Source organism: Thalia democratica, chromosome 7 (assembly GCF_965202585.1).
Source record: "Thalia democratica chromosome 7, ktThaDemo2.hap1.1, whole genome shotgun sequence".
Taxonomy (NCBI): Eukaryota; Metazoa; Chordata; class Thaliacea; order Salpida; family Salpidae; genus Thalia; species Thalia democratica.
This window is the reverse complement of record NC_139171.1, coordinates 33,879,633-33,905,719: the sequence shown is the minus strand read 5'-3', so window position 1 is coordinate 33,905,719 and position 26,087 is coordinate 33,879,633. Positions and strand designations below refer to the sequence as shown.

Sequence of the window (26,087 nt, the reverse complement as noted above, 5' to 3'; positions counted from 1 at the left end):
AGGACAACAGGCACAAGGACAAGAACCCCAAGGATAAGAAGCCTGAGGACAACTAAATGACTATCATTGTTACTTACTTTGTCTTTATGTTGTGTTTTATCTAAGTTTTTGTAAATTATGTAACTTTTGAGATAATAAGTTATACAGTTTCTTTTTCTTACTTTTTTTTTACCCGCGCTTAAAACACTTATAAAAAAGCTTTAAGTTAAGTAGGATTCTAAGGATTTAAATTATTTAAAACCAGGCTTTAAACGTCAAAATTGAAAATTAAAAAAGAAACACCTTCAATATTTAAAGAATATACTGCATTTTAGTTAATACTTTGACAGGTATTCTTTCAATTGAAATTTAAGCTTTAAGGTTAACGATAAAACTTATTTATTATTCTTTTTTACAGGTTTTTTCAATGTTGAAGTGAAAAAGTAGCTCTTTGGCACAAAGTTTTTTAGGTGAAAAGTGCCTGCTCAACTGGAAGTGCGTATTATAGCGTGAGATCATTGTATAACATAAACTAGATTGGATCAAAGGTTAAAACTTTTGGTATGTAAATACGTTTACATTATTTAAATACAAAACTTGAATAGAAAGTGAATTAAACGGTTTTAAGAATTATATTTTTGTTATAATAATATTTTTGATTGATTACTTGTTAGTGTATTAACCTTAAACATACACTTTGAAAAAAAAATCAATTGAGTTATAGTAAAAATGTGTTTGTTATAGCAGTACCAATGTTTACATACTTAAATAATTACAGCGAATTGATGCAAATTTATTGAGTTAGAAAATTTGCTGTAATTATTTAAATATGTAAACATTGGCACTGCTATAAAAAGCAGTTTTATTATACCTCAATTGATTTTTTTTCAAAGTGTATGTTTGAGGTTAATACAAAAAGTAAACAATCATAAATATTATTATAAAAAAAACTGTAATTCTTAAAAACGTTAAATTCACTTTCTATTCAAGTTTTTGTTAAAGTCTCGAACTTCTTTGTGTTTACATTACACATTTGCTGTAATTTATTAAACATGTAAACATTGGCACTGCTATAACAAACACAGTTTTATTATAATTCGATTGATTTTTTTCAAAGTGTATGTTTAAGGCTAATACACTATTAAGTAATCAATCAGAATTACTATTATACAAAAACTGTAATTCTTAAAAACGTTTAATTCACTTTCTATTCAAGTTTTTGTTTAAGTTTTGAACTCGTTGTACATTTTAAAAAATTTAAAATTAAATTTACTACTTCATTATACTTAAAATTACGTAAAAAATATCTTTATAAAAAAACTAGAACTTAAGAAAGCTACATACCAACCTTTGTATGAACTACAATTAAACTTTACATAAACTTATGAAAGAAAAAAATTTACAAAAAAATTACACTCTAGAACAATAATGAAAAAAAAATAGAGATTTTGAACAAATAACTCTTTGAAATGCGATGTAAACTAAGAAAAATTTTAATACTACTGAAAAGTTAAGGACATAGGGCGGATAAGAGTTTTTTTATTAGAAAAAATAACATTGACTCTTATTCATATTTTCATAGAATATATAAACTTTGTTAAAGTGTTTTTCTAAGTACCAATACATACTTACTGCAAATTTTCCTGATAATTTCAAAGTTCACAAAAAATACGTTTGTTTCTTAATTTTTGAGCAAGAGACCTGAATTTTCAGAAAAATTCATTATTTACTTTAAAAGACTTAGAATGTTAGAAATCCAATAAAAAGTTTAGAAACAAAAGCAAAACAAACATTTTTTTAAATAATAATTTTTCGAAAGTAAAAAAATCCTACATTGAAAAAATCAAATATCAGTAATGGACTTACTGTAAAAAGTTGAACAAGATTGGTTATTAAGAGCATAAGGGGGATCCCAACATTTTTTTCACTAAAAATAACATATGATCTTATACGAAAGCTTGAAGTACAATCTACAAGCCAGTTTTTATAGAATTAAAAAATCTTTTTTAACTTTTGAAATATTGTAATTTTTATAAAAAAATTCCGATACAAACGTATGGACCGCAAATTTATCAGGGTCAATTTTCTCGTAAATTTAAAAAATCACTAAAAATCTATCTTCTCCTTCATTTTTTGAGATAGAGACCTCAAACTTTTAGGAAACGTTTCTTTCTTAGTTTAAAAGACTTTGAATTTTGGAATGCTAGAAATATTGAAAAATAAAAGTTTTAGATAAAAAAACCAAAAAAAAAGTGTTTTTTTTTTAATAAAAATTTTAATTTTCAAAAATAAAAAAATTGCTGCATTTAATCTCTTTAAAACTTAATAATGCACTTTCTGTGAAAATTTGAAGAAGATTAGTTGAAAAACAAAGGAGGAGATAGATTTTTAGTGAAATGGTCTTTTTTTGCGTTTTTACTTTGCGCCTTCTATAAGGAACCTATTGAGGTCACCAACTTTGATCGCTCTTATCTCGAAATTTTGAACTTTTTCAAGCGGTTAAAAATGTCTGATATCTCATATAATTGTCTATAAAATAAGATCAACTTGTAAAAATCGAGGTGGACCCCCCTATGCCCTTAATTATTATCTATTGTATTGGGTTATTTTATTTTCGTAATTTGGCCCGCGACCACCAAGTGTCTGCCGTCCCCTGCTACTAACCATACTAAAATTTACTCTTTAAAATTTATAAATAAATGTGTTGAAATGTTCTTCAAAAGTATGTTGATGTTACTTTCTGTGGTGTACTTTTTAACATCTAACAAATAGTTTATATTCAAAATTTGATCAAATTATGCCTTTAGAACCTTGTAATTTGTTTTAGGTACACAGTTTCATTTATAAAGTTCATTAAATAACTTATATTATAAATATAAGTAAACTTTAAAAACATAATTATTTCTCAAAAATAACAAGTAGCTTATTAAAGTAAATTAGCTTTACTGCCCTGATAATTATAATTTACTGAAGATTTTGAATGGTTAACATTTAGTATTTTACACAAAAATAACTCAGATTTACTTCTTCTAATCTTGTAATATCATTTATTTTACACTACATTTAAGATATAAAGATAGGTTTGGTTAGTTTATAGATAGACAGACCTTTTGTTTAGTTTTATGAACTAGTAGATCATAGCCTGCTGCCTTGAGCCCTCATATTAAATTGTCCTCTATTTTTTTGTTGATTAAATTGCGTTTGTAGTTTTTCTAGATTTTTTATGTGTTTTATACTTTTTGTGAATTTGTGCTAAATGCTTAATCTATTTGAATTTTAGTCTAATACTTAAAAATACTTAAAAATTTTTATCATTACTAATTACTATAAAGTTCCAATCTATCTATACATTAAGTGTTTCTGGTCATTGTTTAAGGGCATAGGGGGGATCCAACATTTTTTTTCACTAAAAATAACATATGATCTTATATGAAAGCTTGAAGTACAATCTACAAGCCAGTTTTTATAGAATTAAAAAATCTTATTCAACTTTTGAAATATTGTAATTTTTGTAAAAATTTTCCGATGTTTAATAAGTAAATAAATAGAATGTTTAATCAATCATTAGTTTAATCAAGTTTAATCATTGTACTTGAAGATCTGCGTTTAAATAGTGAAACTTAGTTGTACAAAACAAATATAACTGAATACCTGTTTTCTTAATGTATAAATTAGTATAAATTTATTTTGCAACTGTTTTTGTTTTTATAACATAGTACTAATTTATTTAATTATTTATTTTTTTCTTATAATTTGAGTAACTAATGTTATTTAACAGTAAGTACAACTCTGAAAACTAATTTCTTTATAAATCTTTGACCATTTTATTAACAAACTTCTAGTAAACCTTAGTTCTTTTTAGGATTTCTAAAATAAAAAACTATAAAGAATATTTTATCTAAATTGTATAAAAAATCTGCTATTTAAAAATAAGTATGTATATCTGCAAGTCGTAAAAATGGTGACTAAAGAAAATTAGGTTTTTCCAATTTATTTCTTATAAGTACCTACATTTGGTATAAGTAAAACTATTTGGTTAAAAAATATTTAAATATAAAAACACATGATTACTAAAAAACTTCAACTAATACTTATATGTGTCTAAATTAAATTTTAAATAATCTATCTTTTACTAAAATATCACCATTAAATGATTACAATCTAATCATAAAATAAATAATATAATGACCTGCACCAACACTTCAACTTATAACAATTCTAAGTTTTTGTTAATTATCTTTTGTAATATACACTAAAAACTATGAAAATAAATAAAAAGTATTTTACCATCATAATATTTATACTTTTAACCTACATGAGAATTTTTGACTTTATTAGAATTTCAACTATTTTTTGAGATATGGCTAAATTAAGCTTCAAAACTTACAAAAAGTAGTACTTTTTGAAAAAATTTTTTGAATTCATTTTTACCATTAAAAATTATTAAGACCAACATAGAGCATTTTGAGTTTAATACATATATTACTCTTGAGTTGTTGCCCTTTCAGCACCTTATTAAAAATTTATTTGTAAGAATTTGAATTATTATGTAACTAGGGAAGACCATTTTTTCATTAAAAATACAAATGTGCTGAACATGAACTGATTAAAATAATTTTTATTTCAGGGTTTTGTGTGAATGGTTTGTTAAAGTTTATTTATAAAAACATTCATGTAAGGTAATTTTGTAAAGTCTAAAGCAAGATTTCAAGTTTAGAGGCAACTCTGTGTTTAAATAAAAAAGTAGCTAAAAAGTAAACTAAAAAGAAAAACTATAAATTTAAAAACTAGTTTTAACAAATGTATATGCTTTAAATGACTTTATATAAAAAATATAAAAATTTTACCCCAAAAAAGTTATTTAATTAAAGTGTTTTTATATACTATTAAGAATTGCTTTACAGATAAATGTGTTGTTATATATTTTATTATTATTAGTTTTTAATTACTAAGGCTGTTTATTTACAAAATAGTTTGGCAACCTTGTATTATCAGTTTTGTTTAAAATATATACTTTTATAAGTTTCTTTTTATTTTGTTTCTTACAAATATATTTTGCATGTGTGTTTAAATTAGGCCGAAAAACTATAAGATTTAGTTTTTAACTAGTTATAGTTTTTATGATAAATTTTCTAAAATGTTTTAGAAAAAAAAAATTGTTTTGTATTCTTTGTACAGCCATGGTTTTATTAAGGCTATAAACAGGGTTGCCACACACTCAGGGAACTCAGAGAATTTTCAAACTGTAGAAAATCTCAGGGAAACTCAGGGAAACTCAAGGAATTTTGGCATTTTTCTTTTAACTCAGGGAAACTCAGAGAAGTTTTGATTTTTTCTCTAAATTTCAGGGAAGTTTTTAAAAATCTCAGGGAAATTTTTTCTAGATCTAGAATGAGGTTAAGTTAATCCAGTTTCAATATTTTGTTCAAAAGTAGTAATTTTTATTATTTAAGTGGTTATTTAGAAGCGGCTAGTTCTTCAATATTCTTAGTATAGTATAGTTAACATTGTAGTTTTTTTAAGTTTTAAATTTATATTTACTTAAGTAAAATCAAACAGTTTAGAGAAATTAAAGTTGTTGTTAACTATTCATTGAAAAGTTCTAATAAACTTTTTAATTTTAGTTACTTATGTAGTTTAAAAAACACTATGTTGTACTATTAGATCTTATTTTTTAAATAATAAAGTTATTTGTTATTTGTTTACAACTACTAGTTTTCAGTAAAAAAAATTAAAATGAATACAGATTAGTGTTGTATTACTTTTGTTAAAAAAATAGAGGTTAAATTTTTGTTTATAAATAATAATTTCAAAAGTAGTAGCAGTAATGGTAATTAATTTTTTAGTGTGAATGTTTTAATATACTTTACAACTTTTTTGCAGATTTAATTTAAAAGCTTTTTTAAGTATTATGAGTAAAGTACAGTTTAAAACCTTGTTTAAAAAAAGTTGGCTTAACCATGAAGACTTCAAAGATTGGTTACCTGAGGATGTAGACAAAGAGAAGTTTAAATGTAAGTGGTGTGGTGATGATACACCAATGGCCTTATCCAACATGGGTATAAGGGCATTGAAATCGCACAGTATGTCGAAAAAACATCTTAAATTTAAAGCCTCTAAGAGTAAAAATAATGCAATTACTTCTTATTTTGGTGGGGCTAATAGTTCAACTAATATATCAGCTGCAACTTCTTCAACAGCTGCTGAAATTTATTGGGCTCTAAAGTGTACAAAAGAAAACTGGTCAGGAAACTCTTGCGATAATAATAACACTTTATTCACTACCATGTTTCCTGATAGTGAAATTGCAAAAAAGTTCTGCATGAATAGAACCAAATATTCATATATAACTAACTTTGGTATAGCCCCTTTTTTTTTAAAGATGTCTTAAAAAAAACAGTTTTGTGCCCGTCTTTTTATTCCATTTCATTTGATGAGTGTTTCAATAAAGTCTTGCAAAAAACTCAACTAGATTTGGTGGTGAGATGCATGAAGAAAAAAAAAGTACACTGTCAATATTTTACTTCAGCTTTTTTAGGTCACTGTACTGCAGATAATTTAAATAAAGCCCTATTGACCGAAATTCAAGAGTTAAACCTAAAAAACTTGATCCAAATTTCAATGGATGGACCAAATGTGAACGTTGCTCTTGCAAAAAAAGTTGACTTTGATAGAGAGGCTTCAGGTCTACCTCAACTTATTAACACAGGGTCCTGCAGCTTGCACATTATTCCTGGTGCATTCAAGTCCGGTGTTGAAGCTACACCTTGGAAAATAAAAAAAGTTTTAAAACATCTCCATTGCTTATTTGATCACACAACGGCCAGAAGAGATATAAATGAAACTATGTAACTGAAACTGGGTCAACCACCTTTCCTTTATCATTTTGCGCCACAAGATGGTTAGAGTCAAAGCAGGTAGCTGACAGAGCCATTTTAATTTGGCCTAATGTTGTTAAAATGGTACAGTACTGGAAAAAACTACCTGGTTACAAACAGCCACCAGGTCAAGATTTTATAACTATAAGCAATGCTATAAAGGATGATGTATTAATAGTTGTGAAATTGAATTTTTTTAGCTTTGTTGCCTCAATTTTGGTTCCATATTTAACAAGGTATCAGGAAAACAGCCCAAGCATTCCTTTCATGTATGATGATATACAGAAGTTAGTATACAAGTTAATGAATATTGTTTTTACTACTTCTTCCATGGAAGCCCATTCAAATGGAAAAAAAGCTACTTGAACTAAATAATGAGCATTTTCAAAATAAAAGTTTTCACAAAAAAGATGTAGAGTTAGGATGTGCTGCTTCTACTTTAATTCAAGATTTGCTAAATCAAGGTAAAGTTTCTAACATTTTGTTCAAGTCATTTCACAATGAATGTAAACTTTTTATATTTGCTATAATAAAAAAAAATAAAACAAGAATGACTGTTGGTTTGAACTTTTTAAGAAGGGCTGCTGTTTTAAATCCGGCATGTCTAATTGGAATGGGTAAAGAATTATTAGCAAGAGGAATAGCTGCTAAGGACAACGCAAATAAACTTGAAAATAAAATTAAAACTATTGATTTAGAAATTGCATACTTAAAAAAACAGTATTAAGATTTTTTTATTAGGTAATGTGAAATTGTTTTAAAATCAAAATTATGTTTTCAGTTATTTAAAATAGATTGTGTATGAACATCTAAAAGACATAAAAAAAAATTAATTTTAGATTATTTTGTATCAGTTGTTAGGTATTAAGTTGTACTTTGATATGAGATATTTCTTTAGCTATTTCTTTAAACTTTCTTTTTGCAGGTTTTTTTACAATAATGTTAAGCTTTTAAGTTTTATTTACTGCATTCAGAACAGTTGCTAGGAAAGACATACAAGTCATAATGAACTTATTATGTATGAATTTAAGTGAGTTCTTCATGTGAAATTTATCAATTCATATTATTATAGTATAATTAAATTTTGTCAATTAAAATGTCAAACAAATTAAACTTTATTCTTTTATGTAGAAAGTTAACTAACAAGTTTACACAAAGTTGTGCAAAAATTTAGTTTCTAATTTTTAATTGGTTTAAACCTTTTAAGATTGAGTTTTTGAAAACAGTTTTTTTCATAAATTTAATGCAGAAGCATACACATACAACCTTCCTTTTATTATTAAAGAAGAAAAATGAGAATGAGGTATTAATAATTTGTGTTAGAAGAGAAAAAAAAAAATTTTTAATTTGAAAAATACTCAGGGAAACTCAGGGAAATTTTTGGTCACTCAGGGAAGATTTTTTGGCTCAAAGAGTGGCAACCCTGTATAAATAAATAAATAAATAAATAGTTAATAATCCAATCAAGTTTTAAGTAGCAACAAAATTATAGAACTGGAAAAAAGGTCACAAGAAAACAAAAACCTTTCAACTGATATCATTTATAATATATACGCTGGGTTTCTGGTAATCTGTAAATTTGTAAAAAAGTTTGAATTACAAAAGTAAACACAGGTTAACTGGGTAAGATTAATAATTTACAGACCAGCTCGCACTAATTTGATGTTTATACAAAGCCTGTATTTAAACTACAGCTTGATTTTATTTTGTGTGCTAAAGACAAGCTACATCATCATTTTATTTACTAATACAAACATAAAGTTTTGAAAACTTAGAGCAAATTAGTAAAGAGAGTTACCCTTATAAACAGACTCACGAAAATTAAAAATTTGCTATGGCTTCACAAAGACTAAAACCTTTAATTTAGTTCTAATTGATTGCGAGATTAGCTTAGAAAAAAATTAATGACTCAAATGTTTGCATCTTATGAATTTAACATTCATGATTTAAATGCTTAGCAAAAAGCCACAACAAAATCTATTAATATGTGTATTGTTTCTGCATGGTTTCCAGAATGCTAATGTTGTTATGAAAACTGAACACTGTAAACTTATTTAACGTTTATTTGGACGCTCGAGTAACTTTCAAAATGATTGTATAACTATTGAATTGGAAAATGGCAGGCCTGAGTTTCAGGTTTTACAATTATTTTAGTGAATAATAGTTTTTTTTTCTGTAGTAGCACAGGCTCCAAGAAATCAGTGTAAACACGCCTCCTCTTATTTATCTATTTTTTGGAACTTTCTACATAAATATTTAAATGTCAGAATAGCCATTTGTTTCAATGAGTGTCAAATTAAACGAAATATGATAAAACACATTAAAAAGTTATTAAGTACTAATATACGTTTATAGCTATTTATTTATTTTTGTGTTCATTGCTTCGAACTAGCAATGAACACAAAAATTAAATTCTGGAATTAAAAATGTGTTAAAGCAGAAAACTTTTCATTGAATCAGTAGTAGTTTAGAACAATAATAAAGGATTTGGTTTATAAAAATTGTAAAACATAACTGTGTTGAAGTTTTTTGAAACAGTTGAGACAATAAAAATTTTAATGTTATGTGTGTATACTAAGATTAGTTTAGTGAACAGTTCACAATGGGCTAGCAAGCGGCCATTGACGATTTTAGTGACTAAAAAGTGTTAAACTAAAAGTTTTATGTTATCTTTTTAGAACTTAAATTTTAGAGAAGGTTTATTTTATTTTTAAAAACTTTTTTGTTTGGTTCCAATTTGTTTTAAATATATTGAAAATTACATAAGCTTAAATAAAGCAATTTTTTTCTATTTTGAAGTTTCAAATAAATCAAAAAAAAATTTAATCTATGTCAAAATTAAGGCCTGCAGAATTTGCTAAAAATATCTAAAAAAATTATACAACACTTTTTTTTAGGTTTCTTTCTTTTCTTTAATCAAGTTTTAGTTTTTTTTAAAGTCAAAAATTTTTGGGTATTAAAGAAAATATTTCTCATTAAAAAACTGCTATTCTTTCCGATAATCTATTGGTGTTTTTAGGGCAATAAACGGTATTTTCAAGAGTTAAATTTCTCAATACACCCATTAAAAAACTTTTTTTTGTTTTAGAAAAAGAATTAGACAAGAAATATTTACATAGATTTATAGCGATAGAAATATAACAAAATTTCAAGTTTTTACCAGCGATATTTCTATAAAAAAATCGATAGAATAGTATTTATAAATTGATTTTTTTATATAATGGAACTATTATTAATTATTTATTGATATATTTGTTTTATTTCGTCATGTAATTTCATCAGAAGTTATTCTTGCATTTTTATAGTAACTTGAAAAACATTCTTTGTAGTTTCATACACATAGCATAAGTTGTTTTAGTTATTGAAATATTTACTTTTACTATCTTAGCAAATTTAACGTTTTGTAATACTATTATTTAAGTTATTTAAATAGCTTTTGCAATAGCAGTTTTTTATTTCTGTTACTAGATCTCCACATTTTTGTATCGGCTAAAAAATTAATTCTAGATTTTCCAACAAATTCGTAGTACTTGTTTTTCAATCACAAACTAAAATATTTTTTCAGTTCTTTTTTATCTTTAACGGTTAATTTTAAACTGTACTGTTTTGTTAAGAATTAAACTTTTCCATTGTTCAAAACTTATGAAAAAAATTCGCATTCAATAATTAAACTACAAGTGTAACATTACAAACTTTGATTTACAAAGATAAATCTTCAATAAAAAATAGGTTTTTTCAGACTATTGTGTAACCCTGCTAAAAATGATAAAACTAAACTTAAAACCAAAATGAAGTAAACTGTCTGAATAAATGTGACTCTTTTGAGATAGTCTTTTTTTTTTCTTTTTAATCCTAAAGTTTCATTAAAAATTAGAACTCTAACTATTTTTCAAATAAAAACAAACATCATTCTGTTTATAACACTAAGTGCAAGTTTAAATAGTATAATTATGCTTTTTGTTACAGTTATACATCAAATACCGCTTGATCTCCTTTTTCAGCCTACTGTGCATAAATTTATTTATTTTATTTATTAGACCGAACTATTTTAAATTAAAATTTACTGATTTTACCAAGTTCTACTATTTACTACTTATTTTATTCGACAATTAAAGGTTCTCTGTTTTATATCTAAAAGTGTTTAGCTTAACTTTTTATTTCAATTTTTGCTTAAGACCTACTTTATTTCAGGTTATATTCAAATAAATAACAACAATGGGTGCAGCACAAGAGGACACAAGGGTAGGAGGCGGTGATGCAAACGAAAGGCCAGCAGTCGGCATAATCCACCCCCAACCCGAAGTCAGGGACATCGTGGACAAAACAGCGGCGTTCGTCAGCAGGAACGGCGCCGCTTTCGAGGCCAGGATACGACGGAACGAGCGGAACAATAAAAGATTCAGGTTTTTATCGGAAAGCGATCCGTACCACGCGTACTACAGGCACAAGCTCCGCGATTTCACGGCGGGCAGGGGCGTGGAACCGGCGGTGACACCTCGACCCGTAGAAGCTCCTGCAAGGCCGGTCGCAGCTGTTGAAAAACTCCAACTGATAGATTCTCCATCCGAGTATGAGTATTTTGCCGATCCGCCCTCCATATCCGCCAACGATCTGGAGGTCGTTCGCCTGACCGCGCTGTTCGCCGCTAAAAACGGCGGGAAGTTTGTAAGGCAAATAACAAACAAGGAAGCCAGGAACGGCCAATTTGATTTTCTGAACCTAAAACACTCGCTCCACGGCTACTTTCAGAAGATGGTCGGGCAGTACAAAAAAGTCCTCGTCCCGCGAAAGAGCGGCGTGGAAAAGTTCAGAAACGAAATCGAAAACCCGAAGCTCATTCTCGAAGACGTCGAGTGCAGGGCAGAGTGGGCTCGTCACGAGGCGCGCCAGAAGCAAAAAGAGCAGGCGGGAGCGGAGAAGGAGCGAAAGATTTACGCTCAGATCGACTGGCACGACTTTGTTGTGGTTGAAACGGTGGACTTACTGGTTGGGGAGGAAGGCAACTTTCCGCAGCCCGTTTCAGTGGACGAGCTGGGAGCCAGGCTGCTGCAGCAGGAAAGAATCGAAAAATACGGGGAAGAGTCTGAAAATATTGAACGTAAAGGTGCTACGCCTGCAAAATTTCAACCTGACATGGACATAGATGAAGACGAAGAAAGTACTAGCGTGGCTCAACTCAATCCTCAGAAACCTCCAAAACAAATAGTTATTAAGGACTATGACCCTAAAAAGCTAAAGCAGCCTAGCAAACGCAAGGTGGAGATCAAGTTGATTTCGCCAATCACCAATCAGGAAATTAAACCGTCGGAGCTTGCAAGCCACGTCAAGCACCATCTTCTCGATCCCAACTGGAAAGACGAGCGAGAGAGAAATATTCAGCAGCGGAGAGCCGAAGACCAAGTCTTTGCGGGTGGCGAAGACATTTCGGCTAACTTGCGAAATTTAGCGGTACGACGCACTGACATTTTCGGCGTCGAAGAAACGACCATAGGAGAAAAGGTTGGAGAAAAAAAACAGCTTGAAAATTCAGTCCAGTGGGACGGACATTCGGGCAGCGGGAGAGAGGCGAAAAGACTTGCGAGCAGCAGAGTAACCGCTGAAGAGCAGATCGAGTACGCGAGCAAGACTCTTGGCTTGCTCACCGACGAAAAGATGGGTCCCCAAAAAATTGGAAAAAACACTCGAGTGGTCACTTCTGAAACCGCCGGTCGACAACTTGAGACTGATCCGCGAGTGGTTGTAAACGATCTTGATAAACGTGTAACGAAGTTGCCACAGGTTCAAAAAGTAGCGACGCCAGCTCCAACTGTGGCGCAGAAAATTTTGGAAGAACGGAAGCAAGAAGGGCCTCCGCCCGCTAAAAGATGTCGCGCCGAAGGAGACTTTGTCTCCACCGACGCTTTCATCCGGCAGCACCCGGGTCCGGTGCGGTTCTTCGTCCAGTGTCCCGCGATGCCGGACAAACCGGAGTGGAACCTCAGGGGGCAGCGCCTTCAGCTCGAGCTGCCATCGACCGACCAAGTTTCGGTCGTCAAAGCTCTGGTTCACGAGGAAACGCGGGTGCCGGGCGGGAAGCAGAAGCTGCGAGTCGACGGCTCGTTCGCGAAAGACGGCGACACGCTCGCTTTTCACAACTTGACGGAGGGATGCACGGTCGTTTTGCAGGTGAAGCAGCGTGGCGGTAGAAGAAAAAATAACTAAAAGAATGTTAATCGTCTAATAAGTGGAAGAAAAAACTAGTGTATTGTTTTGTTATTCGTCTAATAAAAGCGTGTTATTGAATTGGTATTGTAGTATTTTTAAGTTTATGTGTCGCTCAAAAAGTGATTAGTTTCTATCTCTGTTTGTTTGTTCGTTTAATATGTTATTTCTCAGGTTTTCCTTCCTTTAATTTGTGACTTCAAGTAAAAAGTTGGTTTCAAAAGTTTAGAGATGATGTTTAAATGTCATTATGTCTGTAAGCTGCTTATATTGGGTAATTATTTAGACAATTAAAATTTTAATACATAAAATTTCATACAGTATTTCAAAGCAAAAAATATTTGAAAAAAAAAATTCTAAGTATTTAAAAGTGTACAGAGGTATTTTTAATAAGTAAAATAAATACTTCTAGTAATTTCTAAGACGGCTTCCATAACTAATTACTGTAAATAAATTAAAGTACTTTTTTTTATAATATATTTATATAATTGAATTTAAGTTAAATAACAGTATTATAATTGAAAATAATAATAAATACATTTAACTAGTAATTATATATTGATTATTTACTTCATTAAGTAATTCTTTAGGTAATTTAAAGGTATATTTGTACAAAATAATTTTATTAAGATTTAAGGATACAAAAATATATATTACAAAGCATAACATAAGTTAAATGAAATAGATTTTTTCAATAGTTTTAACTTTGTTATGCGTAAGTTACAACTTTGAAGTTAACGCAATATAAATTCCAATCAAATATTTAGTTAGATTTATGTTTTATTTCAAACTATTTTAATCAAACTTTTTGTAAAATACTAGAAAGAAGTTAAGTTATAAGCGTTGGTAAAATTATTTTTTAAGTTAAGTCTTTTTTATGCTCTACCTTTTGTCTTCTAAAAATTTCTTCAAGGCTGTTCAAAAAAATATTAAAACTTTCTTAAAAATTCACTAAAAATAAATACTGTGCACTAAACTCTTAAGTCTATTGCTTAATTTGAAAAATGTTTAAGAAAAGTGCAATTTAATTTATTTGTTTCCTAAATTAAAACAGTACAACTAAATTTAGTAAATAGCAACAACAAAAACAGTATGCTAAGCTGTTATTGTATGACTTCTCATTGAAAATGTTGTTACAAGTATTTCACAAGTACAATTAGCATTGGTGATTATTTTACTATTTCTGTTTGAATAAGATTTACAACTTGAAAATCCGCTTTGCGGTGAAACAGTGTATTTGTTTTTCTTAAATTAATAAAATTTTTGTTTATTTACTATACTAAATCAATTTTCTTTATTTACGAACATTAAGAACTAAATTTTGTAACTTAAGTCAAAAAGTATAATATTAAATTTATTTATAAATGTTTCAGAATATGTACATAGTTTAATTTTTGAACCAAACTAAAACTAGCTTAAAGTTTAACGAAACTTATTAAACAATAAAAACTTTTTAGCATAGTTACTTGACTGGATATGAACAAGTATCCGAGAAGATAACTGCGGCCCACGGGTCAAATGGGCCACGAGGAATTTTTCAGCTAAAAATATACTTTTAATTTTTTGCTTAAAAACTTACAATTAAGCTCTTAAATTAACTAATCACTCTTGGCTATTCTTCTAATATTGCCAATTATAACACATTTTTTATCAAAATAGTACTTTAATACTGCATACTACACTTTATTTCAAATAGTTTCAGCCCCCAAAGAATTTTCTAGACAATTTGACCTTTAAGAAACATTATCTAGTAAAATCGGCCCACGATTGTAAAAGGCAGCCCATCCCTGGACCAACCGGAACACTGCATTTTTCTATACCAACTCATGACCTCGAAAAGACCACAGAAGTCTAAACGCAAAAAACATGCAACTAAAATTTTAACACGAACCCAGGTTGATGTCACAGCCGTCGTCGATGTAACAAGGGGATTTCCCTCCCAACTCAAGCGTGACGGGCGTCAAGTACTCAGACGCCGCTCTCATCACAATTTTTCCCACCTTTTAATATTACATTGATGACAAGACTTTTAATGTGCTAACATTATTCAGTGTTGCTGCTTTACGAATTTAGAAGTTACATCAAACTAGTCTGAGCTTGTTAAAAAACTCAAGTAGAAAAACTAGAAAAGATTTACTGTTTACCAAACTTGAATAATTTAAGAATTTAATAATAAAAAAAAATAAAGATCAACGTAAAGAAAAAAAAATAACAAGATTTTATTGCTATTAAAACGAGTCTTAGATTTACAAAAAATACAAAACAGCGTGGAGTTTTGCAAAAAAAAATAACAAATGTGATTCACCCTTAGTTTTTCAAAAATTTAGATCAAGCCTGAGCTAGCCTAGGCTTAAACTTTTGATCATTTTTTTTTATTGTTTAGCAATATCTTTCGTATAAACTGTACAAAATTAAATTTAGGTTTAATTAATTTTTAGACACTATTACAGTCAATATAACAAAAAAAAAATATTATATCATCGTAAATCAAAAGCTCACATTCGTGCTTCCGGTGAAGAAAATGTAATCGAATCTCTGCTTCAGCAGCTCCGTGGTTTCGGGTATTCCACCGCAATACACAGGGAAGCAGTCCTTTGAAAGTAACACGATAAAATATTTTCAATGATTTATGAAGTCAAGTTTGCACGTAATAACTAAACCAAATTAGTTTATGATACTAAAATAACTAACTTTAAATTAACTTTTATCTTAATTTTATTTCAAAGATTTTTTAATTTGTTTTACTCATTTATATTTTTTGTGTTAGTATAGTAACTTTAAAACCTAAAATATTGCAAAAATATAATTTTAAGAACTTATTTATCAACACGTAAAAAATTAAACCGCAACCGAATTAGCAAATCATACGTGCATCAATACTTAAAAACCTTTATCCTTGTGAACAATTAAATGTTGAATTTGAAAAAAGCTATACTAGTTTTAATAAATAACCTTTCCATATATTGTGAACAATTAAATGTTGGATTCGAAAAAAGCTAAACCAGTTTTAATGAATAATCTTTACATATATTGTGAACAATTAAATGTCCAATTCGAAAAGAGCTATACCAGTTTTAATAAACAGTCTTTACAATATTGTGAACAATTAGTTGTTGTATTCGAAAAGAGCTATACCAGTTTTAATAAATAATTACTACATTAAATTTTTAAAATAGTAAAAACCAAATATCAAAAAAAAGTGAAACATTAAACTTGATTCACAACACATAAACCTAGCTTACAACAAAATCAAAATTTTAAATAGTTATACAACAATTAAAATAATTATTTACTTTATCAAGGTACTGCGGCACCAGCTTTTTCATCAACGCAGCTGTTGATTGCGAAATTTCAGATGGTTTTATCACGCAGCAGTTGCCTGTAAACAAATGCAAGCGTAAATATTTTGTACGAAATTCATCTTGGTCTTGACCGGTAGTGCTTGACAAGTTAAAACGTTATAAAAGTGTGTACTAGTTATCAAAAAATAATTATTAGACAGAGAAAATAAACGTTATAAATAAATCTAAAAATTAAACATGCATATTCAAGTGAAAAGGGGATAGGAACTTTATTTTAGTAACTTAATAATCGTTAATTCTTTTTCAAAAATATAACAGAATAAAGTTTCAACATACTTTGTTTAACATAGTTTTTTGCTTTTAAACTAAAATTGTATATTAAATTTTTTAAGACTTAAAAAAATAAAACTTAAAGCGTTTAATTCAAACTATTAAAATGTTTTTTAAACTTTAAACTTTTAAACAAACGTATATATACAACAATATGAAAATAAAATATAAATTAACAAAAGCAAAAACACTTTAAATCTCTAAGCATATCTATTATCTATTCTTAAAATTTCTTTGTTTCAGCAAATGGATATGCAAATTAAGATATAAAGTAAGTATTTTTTTTCTATGGGGTTAAAGTTACTGGTTTTATTACAACAAAACATTTGTTTCATTTAAATATTCTTCAGTAAAACCAACTATTTTTTAATATAAAAAATATCTTATGCTTTAACTTGTTATAGTTTTAATTAATTTTGTAAGGGTACTAAAACAAAATTTACTGAGTAAATGAAGATTTTATTTTGAAAGACTTTTATCCTGATACTCTAAAAATAAATTAAGTTTTATTTTTTTTTTAAACGAAAGAAACAATTAAATTACTTATTTAAATTACATTAAAATTTACTACTTTATATTGAAAATATTCAAATCTGTGCCGTCTACATGTTTATCATTATTTTTAGATTTGAATAAATTGCTATACAAAGATGACTCTTTTGGCAATCTTAGTTAAATTTTAACTATTTAACAAATTTAGATCAAGTTGAAAGCTAAATATTTAATATGTTGTTCCATTATTACATTTTGCGATGATTCATCAACTTTCAAAACCTTACTCATGAAAATATATTTTTCTTAAAAAAGAATAAAATTATCGGAGTAAACTGTTTCATCTTGTATAGCATAAAAAAAGTAAGTAGTAAAGGTTTTCAAATTAAGTATTACGTAATAAAAATCAATAAAAGTGTCTCGTAATAAAGTCTTAGATTAAAACTTCAAATAGTTGAATAATGTGTAGTTGATTCACAACATTAACATTTTTGTGTTTTAATGCTTACTAAAAAACGCTACCTCGTCTGAGCAAGATAAAAAACTAACATTTATTTAAATAAAAAATGTTATGGTTATATTGTACTACGTTGGAAAATTTTCAAACATATTTTAACTACACCTTTTAGTTTGAAACAAGTATTTCTTATACAAACTTCATACTACCTACTTACGTATTTTACTGAGTTAAATAGTTATGACTACAGTCTTTGGCAAAAACAACGATTTTATTTTTTTTATCATTTATTTTATCTTGAAACAACTTCAAAATTTAAAGAGATTTGAAATTTTGTAAAAATAATGCTCCTTGCAAAAGTTAAACTTATGTAAGTCTGAAACCTACTCGAATATCTAAATATTTCAATAAATTTGCTTTTCATAAAAACATAAAAAACAATTAAAATGATAATATATTTTTTTTCAATAGCAGCAAAGCATAATAGAATATTTAAATACATTTTTAATTAATTTATACAAAACATATCTGTACTTGAAAAAAAAACTTCTTGTGTTTAAATACTTTATTAACAATTAAAAATCTGAAACAATAATAAAACTTAAACACACATGTCACACATATAAAAGGAACACTGATATATAGCCAAATGAGCTATAGTTCAGTGGTGCTACATCCCCTCCAGCTCATTTAAAGCGCTCTTCTTTCTACCTTGTAGTACTCCTCTCTTAAGTTTTCCTGGTGCATTGAAATCTTTCAACCTACGCAAGGCAAGTGGCAGCACCTTATTTTCTATAGGAACTGAAGGATCAGGAATATTCTCGCTCAACTCATCTCTGTCAATTTCAAGTGTTTCATTGATATTGGCACCGTTGGAGTCTTCTGTATCCACTACAGGAGAATCAGGATGTTGATGACGCACATTTCCTTTGGGTGAGCTGGGTATACTTTTGTTTCAATATTTGTTGAGACTGGGTTGTAAAACCATAGAAATATTCTGTTTATACGCGTCAGTCTCCCTGAGCCATCACTTCCCACCACAAACTGATCATGTAAAAGCTTTTCCATCACTTCTCCACTCCTGTCCCATTTACGCGGGTGGCACCGAGTTGCTGACATAGATAATACCATTGCGGCTGATTTTCTCATTCTTTAGAGATGGTCCACTAAAAGCTGCTTTGAAAGCTCATAAAATGCTTACTGGAATTTTATTATCAGCACGAATTGTGATTGATACAGGAAGTTAATCATTCTTACCAAAACCAGCGTCTTGAAAGTCTTTCCATTTCAAAAGATTTGACTGTGCACCAGTATCAGCCAATGCACTTACCACAACAAACTTATTTGTGCCGTATTTAGTAATTTCGATTGATGCATGTGGATGGTCTATGGATTTAGCTTTGAGCAATGTTTTTTTTTTCAAATAAAATGTTGATCAAGATAATCCGCTGACTATCTGGGTATCATGTTGCATAAAACAGGAACTACCATCTTGTATCAGAACATTATTAACCTTCTTTATAAGTTTGCTTCTTTGAAAGACTTACATTATCTTAAAGGTAGAGTTCCTTTTTGATTGAATGGATAGAATAACTTCTTACAGCACTGACAAGGGACATTCTGAGACTTATATCCCACACTGAGACATTGCTTGTTCAGAAGTTGAAAGGAAGGTACCGCTGATACAGTACGGAAGTTCTACGTTGTAAGCCTACCCATTTCCTTGCTTTTAATAAGGGAAATTATACCGAACGATATCCTAGATAAGATATATACAGTGCTTATAACTTCTCTTCTAATATAATCGTCACCTATAACTGCAAGCATAACGTCAATTATTGCTTCTTTCGTATAACTCGTCATATTTTATCACATTTACACTCACCTGTAGTGAAATTACAAGTTTTTTCTTGCTGCGAACACAGGTTTTAAACGTTCTAAATGATTAATCGTGCTCATAATGCAAGCTTAAAGTTTAGACCCCAATTGAAACTTTTATGACCGATACTGACTCTTCTAGTCTATCCACATACTCTTCTGACTTAGCGTAGGATCATTTGCTGACATAAGATCGCCAAGTTTGTCATACGTGCATTGAAAAAGCTGTGCGCTTGCATTTTCGCTGCTTATGCTTAACCCCGTTTTGAATAGCTCCCACCTGCGAATGAAGGTAAGCCATGTTTCTTTGCTGATCCCCTGGTAAACTATTAGCCTAATTAGTTTAGGCATTGTAACAGCTTTTGATGATCCACAATTCTTCTTATGTTCGATTTTGTGATGTAAAGAAGTCTGCAAACTATATCACATGGATGATTTGGCGTCATATAGGTCAATCCATCAATTTGGCACTTTTTTACGACCATTATAAGTTTAAAAGATTTTTCATGAAGAAAAACTCCTTGTGATTTATAACAACTAAAAATCTAAAACGATGAAAGTATAAATACAAACATACATATATAATATGAACACTGATATTTAGTAAAATGAACTAATTACGAAATAACATAGTGTTTTTTTAAGATTTTTTGTTTACTAATTGTTAAATAGTTTACAAAAAAATATATTTATAGCACAACATAAAAAGTAATTTTCATCAAATTAATATACAACTTTAAATAGTTAATTCTGTTAAAGTAAATTCAAAAACACATTTTAAAATTCTATACTAAAGTATTTAAAACAGGGTTGCCACTCGTTTTTTCAAAAAACTTTTCCAAGTTTTTCAAGTTTCTTCCAGGTTTTTTAAGTATCCATTTTTGGGTTTTTTTTTAGTTTAAAGTTAAGTTTAAGGTAAAAAACTGTGTTAAATAGTATAAAAACATTGAAAAAATACTGTAAAGCTACTTTAAATATGTTGTTTAATAAAAAAATTGTTGATGATGACAAAAACTTTTTATTTATATGATAGATTTTTTAAGTCAAATCGAAAATTTATTACTGAATATGTGAAAATTGTTAAAATTCCAGGTTTTTTTAGTGATATTGTTCAAAATTCCAGGACTTTCCACGTTTTTTTTTGCCTAAACTGTCAAATTCCAGGTTTCCAGATAAAGTGGCAACTCTGTTAAAATAACCATTACTAAATTATCTTACAAAACTGAGACACTGTCAAAAGGTCATTGTCATAAATACTTTGTACTGAGAAGTATAAACTTTAAAAGGGTCTTTAAAGATTCATTTATAGACAATTATCTTATCTATATTATAATGAATGTTTTGGCAATTACGTATTCAGCAACAATAATGTTATTGAAAACTTTGTACAAGAAACATCAAACAAAACAAACCGGCAGCAATGGCGCCAACAACGGGAAGAAGGAGCAAGTTGATTGGATAATTCCAAGCTCCGATGACAAGTGCGACACCAAACGGCTCCTTGTCAAATCTGTTGGTAAAATATATACAACTTGCTGCACGATAAAAAAATAGGCTGAAAAGAGTTGTGCCAATAAAACTAGTGCAACTGTATAGTAGGAACTCTTGACACAAACTTTTTACTAAAATTACTAATAAGATGAGATTTTCAACAATTAAGAGTGCTTTAGATGGAAAATAGCAAAAAAAAATTTTTAGTTTAGTATTAAAAGTTAACAATAGTGTGTTTATTATGATAGTTAACAAATTTTCTATTTGTAATTTAAGCTTGCAACTGTTTGATGATAAAACTAAATCAGCCTGTGTTTAAAAGTAAGTTAACAAGTAAAATCTAAAAGCACTATTAGTAATCGGCTATTATGGTAGGGGTAAGCAGACTTGATTTGTCAATTTTTATTAAATACAATAAAATTTCTTAACAGAAAAACTTTAATAAAACAATTATTTAACAATGAGTGCTGCTTATTCATAACTTAATTAACAAAAAATTAAATTAGGAAATATATGTGAGTTTTAATTAAACCAAAAAAACCCTTCGGGAGATGGCTTGCCAACCAATGTACATTGTACTAATGCTAATTAAGTATCTAAATAACATAAACATTAAAAAGTTTTAGTTTTCAATTATCAAAAACATTAAATAGTTTAATATTACAGATTAAATTAAACTTGTACACAAACTGGGTAGCTGTCAAATTTGCACTGGCGTACAAAATTGCATGAGGGGACGAAATTGCACGAAGATACTTTTGCACGAGCAGACAATTTTTTTTTGGAGAAATTTATCACAGGTTGATTTTTTTTAATTTAGTTTTTTTTCCTATCACTGTTATCCCTAACTCTTACCCTGGGTTGGTTTATTTTTTTAAGATAATTTTCATTAGTTTTATTTTATTTTTACTATCACTATTGTTACCCCTCACCCTTACCCTCGGTCAGTAACTTTTTTTTTTTTTTTTCTCTTTTAGTTTTTTTTTCTGTTTTTATATATTTTTTCTATTTTACTTTCGTGCAAAAATGTAAATCTTGCAAAATTGACCCTTGGTGCAAAATTGTCTTTGTGCAAAAGTATCTTTGTGCAATTTGATACCCTCGCGCAATTTAGTAACTTTGTGAAATTTTGTCGTAGTGCAATTTTGACACGTTTTTACAAAAACTAGCTTCAATCAGAAAAGAAATATTTATCCTTAGCTGGCTGAATAAATCTAATGTAAAATTTTTTTTTAATAAATAACTTGAAAACAATTAGATAAAAGATTTTTTTTTTAATTTTATACTTTATAAACAGGTTTTACAATGTCTTAGAAACTTGCATTAAGAAATAATACAATATAAGAAGTTTTTATTTTTATAAAAATGTTCCCTTAGAAAGGATGTTGTTATTAAAAATCAAACAAAAAATAATTGTGAAACTAAAAGATTTATTTTTTTGAATTAAAAAATATTGAAAATTTATTATTTTTCTCAAAGAAGCAATAGAATAAAATTTAGTGCATTGGAAATGTCTGTTTTTTTTTTTCATTTTTATAATTTTTTAAAATTTTAGATAGTTTTGAAACTTTTAACTTATAACTTTCACACCAAAATATGATAACTTTTTTTTTTATATAATATTTGTAACTCTTTACGGCAAAGTAAAAACATTCCAAATCAGTCTGAATTTAATAAAAAGTAATTGTGGCTTTAAAATAAGAAATTAAAAGTTCAGTTTAGATATAATAAAAATAATAATAAATTGTAAAACTTCAGTTTATATCCTAATGTAAGAATGTATAGATTTCAAATTAAAAGTTACTTAAAGTTTTTTTTAATTAAATTAAAATACAGGGTGGCCACTAGTTTTTTAGATATTTCTTCCAGATCTTCTGAATATCTTTCAGGTTTTTGAAAGTACACGGTTTTGGGTCTATTTTTAGTTTAATATTATATTTAAAGTAAACTAAGGTATTAAATAGTATAACGACATTGAAAATACTGTAGAGCTACTTCAAATGTATTTTTTAATAAAAAAAAATTCGATGATAACAAAAAATTTTTGTCTATATGATAGATTTTTTGTGTCAAATTGAAATTCTCAATTTAACATGTAAAAAATTGTTTAAAATTCAAGGTTTTTTATTGATTTTTGTTCAAAAGTCAAGGTTTTCTTTTTCAAAATTTTTCATATAACAGGTTTTTTAGTCTTAATTGTCATATTCCAGGTTTTTCCATGTTTTTCTAGGTTTAGTGGCCACCCTGTAAAGCAGCATTAGTTAATTCTATTTTTCTAATTTTAAAAACCTAACTGGCCTGAGTGACAAAAGTAACAACAAATAAAATATTACAAGTTACTTTGTTAAATAAAAAATAATAATGTTTTTCGATTATTAATCAGTTCAAATAAAAAAATTCTAAGCTTGAGGAAACATAAAAACTTTAACAACTAATATTGCATATGTTTGTATAATTATCCAATAACTGAATACTTTTCTTTAAAATAATATTTTTAGATTAATAACAATAAATCTAAATCTAATAAAATGATAAATTATAAATAGTACTTCAATTAGATAAATTAAATGAAATTTATAACTGTGTTGATTGGACCACAAAATCATCTAAAGTGGTAATTAGTCTATTGCTGAGATCTTCATAAAGCTTAGGAAATAGGTAAATCCTTTTAAACTTAGTCAGGTGCTCTCAATAATCATAATATATAATAACTGAAAGCAATTTAGAATGTATTATATATATATATATATATATATATCAACATGCAATTAAAATGACACTACTTTAGTAGTATATTTCTGGTTTACTAAATGCTAACATTTGACATTTAAAATTAAAGAAATTAAAGGTAAAAACAGCAGAAGAATTTGTTTTTTATAACAAAAAAAGTACCATTTTACATTTTGCATATTTTGTATGATTATGTCATCATAATATACCAAAAGCAGTTGAAGTGTCTTTATATGTATGCCTTTAATCATAAGCTTTCATTTAAGTTACAAACTATATGTCTAACACATGTATAAATGACTTTATTACTATTTTAGTCAAAAAATCAAAAAATATGTGGTTCTTGGGGTTCAAATCAGTTTTTTGGGTGCAAACTTTTTTTTTGCAACTTTTTTTATTATTTAAGTTTTTTACTAATGAAGCCTAAACACATCTGGATCATATGTTTAGATGTGACCAGCAAACACAGCATAATTACTCACTATCCATACAAAGAGCCAATAAATTCTTAACCAAATCAAAAAAATTACCTTACTATCACACAAACCAACCTTATAGTATCAAACTTTTGCGCCAGTGTGGTTGAAGGGTATTCAGGCTTAATCCAAGTAGAAAGGTTTCTTTTGGTGTGGTGAATTTCATTCTTCAGCACCATTATTTCCATCAAGTCAGCTTCAAACGACGGCTTTAAAATATAATATTTTCATTGTTTTGTTTTTAAGTATGAACTTTGACAGCAAAAAAAATAAAGACACTAAATGCTTTAGATGACGGGTCAGCAAACTGGACCGGCATGCAAAATTTTGCTATAAGTAATTTATTTTACATCATTTTGTTTTCAAATTTTTTATTTAATTTTTAGTGTTATGTTTAAAAATGGTAATCTATCACTCTATATTTTGTTCAGAAAATGAGTAAACAATATATTATTTAAAGCGCTTTAAAATTGTCCTTTTTACTTGCTGATCCCCACTTAAGTCTAACAACATAAAAATGCTTAGTTGCAACAATAAATTTTATAAGTTAATAAAGAACATGTTACAATAACGTTAGTTTTAAAACCTTTCTCAAGTCTTCTTCCACTGCCTTTTTGAACAAATCACCGTTTTCTTCCAACATGCTCAGCATCGCATCAAGTTGCTTCAGTCTCCACTGCACGTCTCTTGTAGTGCCATTCTTGAATGCTTTTCTGTTAGAAAGGAGATAATTTATAAAGGAAAAAAATTTGCCTGCTAAATTAAAATGAAAGAAAGTAATTTATATAATTCAATACTTTTGTTCTTTATTGAAAAAATTTAAACATTAACTTATATACTATAAGAATTTAAAATAATTGACAATTTAGTAACATAAATAAAAAGCTTGCTTTATCTTAAACATTATTCAGTATGAAAAGGTAGAAAGGTTATAATAGAAAACAGTTCTCCATATAGTTTAAGTATATATATTCTTAACCATACAGTTTATTTAAAGGCCTAGGGGGATTAAACACTTTTTCACAATTTAATCTTATTTTAGATAGTTTTTACTAAGCTACAAGATGCTTTTTACATATTTAAAAAATTCAATGTATTTTTTGAGATATAACTTGTCAAAGTCAGAGGCAACAATAGGTTCCTTATGGGAGGTTTTAGTCCATTTTTAGTACAAAGTTAAATTTTCAAAATTAAGTAAGAAAATGTCATAAATAATATAAATTAATTGAAACGATACTGTAATGCTACTTTTTATATACTGTATAATGCACAAAACTCTCAATAAAACAATGAAAAATTATGAATATGGTAGATTTTTGTATATAATATAAATTTTATTATCTTATACATAAACATTGTTTAAAATTCTAGGTTTTCAGTTATAATGAGTATTTGAAATTTCTTATAAAAAAAGCACAAAATATCTAACAACATACCTTACTGATGCAACTAAATTTTCAGCTTCACTCATTTTTTACTATTATATAATTTTCTGAAAAAAAAAAAAATTTAGCAGGTATTTAATAACAATTCATTATTAAGTCTTAAATATTAAATTCTTAGTCAGTTTACATGAGTATTCAAGTATATCCAGTTGATATTGTTATAAAATTATGAAGTCATTTTAGAAAAAGTAAATTTTGTATTTGTATTAGTAGTTTAATTTCAAGTTTGTATCTATTTTATATACAACCCTGATACACAATTTTTTTTTTAAATCATCTTTAAAAAACTACTTAAAGTAGAAGAAATTTAATTTAAAACTTATGGTATAACAAAGAAATTTATTTTCTTGTTAATTTTATTTAAAAATTAAAAATTAACTAAATTTACCAAGTTTTTCAAAGTACGAATCTTAAATAGGAATAAGGGT

General features: G+C 27.9%; 1 protein-coding gene and 1 pseudogene across 1 annotated transcript in view; one reads left to right on the top strand and one right to left on the bottom strand.

Annotated features, from left to right (window-relative positions):
- Nucleotides 1–25,708, bottom strand: part of LOC145840388 (aldehyde dehydrogenase, dimeric NADP-preferring-like) — a 36,589-nt gene extending 10,881 nt beyond the window's left edge. Inside the window, exons 1-7 of the mRNA XM_082947633.1 lie at nt 25,651–25,708; nt 24,801–24,927; nt 24,290–24,423; nt 20,930–21,027; nt 16,352–16,437; nt 15,558–15,650; nt 14,950–15,058 (exon numbers count right to left, since the gene is read on the bottom strand). Coding sequence (XP_082803759.1) covers nt 14,950–15,058; nt 15,558–15,650; nt 16,352–16,437; nt 20,930–21,027; nt 24,290–24,423; nt 24,801–24,927; nt 25,651–25,685 — 682 coding nt within the window. The 5' untranslated portion in view covers nt 25,686–25,708. The remainder of the gene's footprint in view (nt 1–14,949; nt 15,059–15,557; nt 15,651–16,351; nt 16,438–20,929; nt 21,028–24,289; nt 24,424–24,800; nt 24,928–25,650) is intronic.
- Nucleotides 11,073–13,058, top strand: LOC145840201 (splicing factor 3A subunit 1 pseudogene; annotated as a pseudogene).
- Nucleotides 25,709–26,087: the final 379 nt, after the last annotated feature.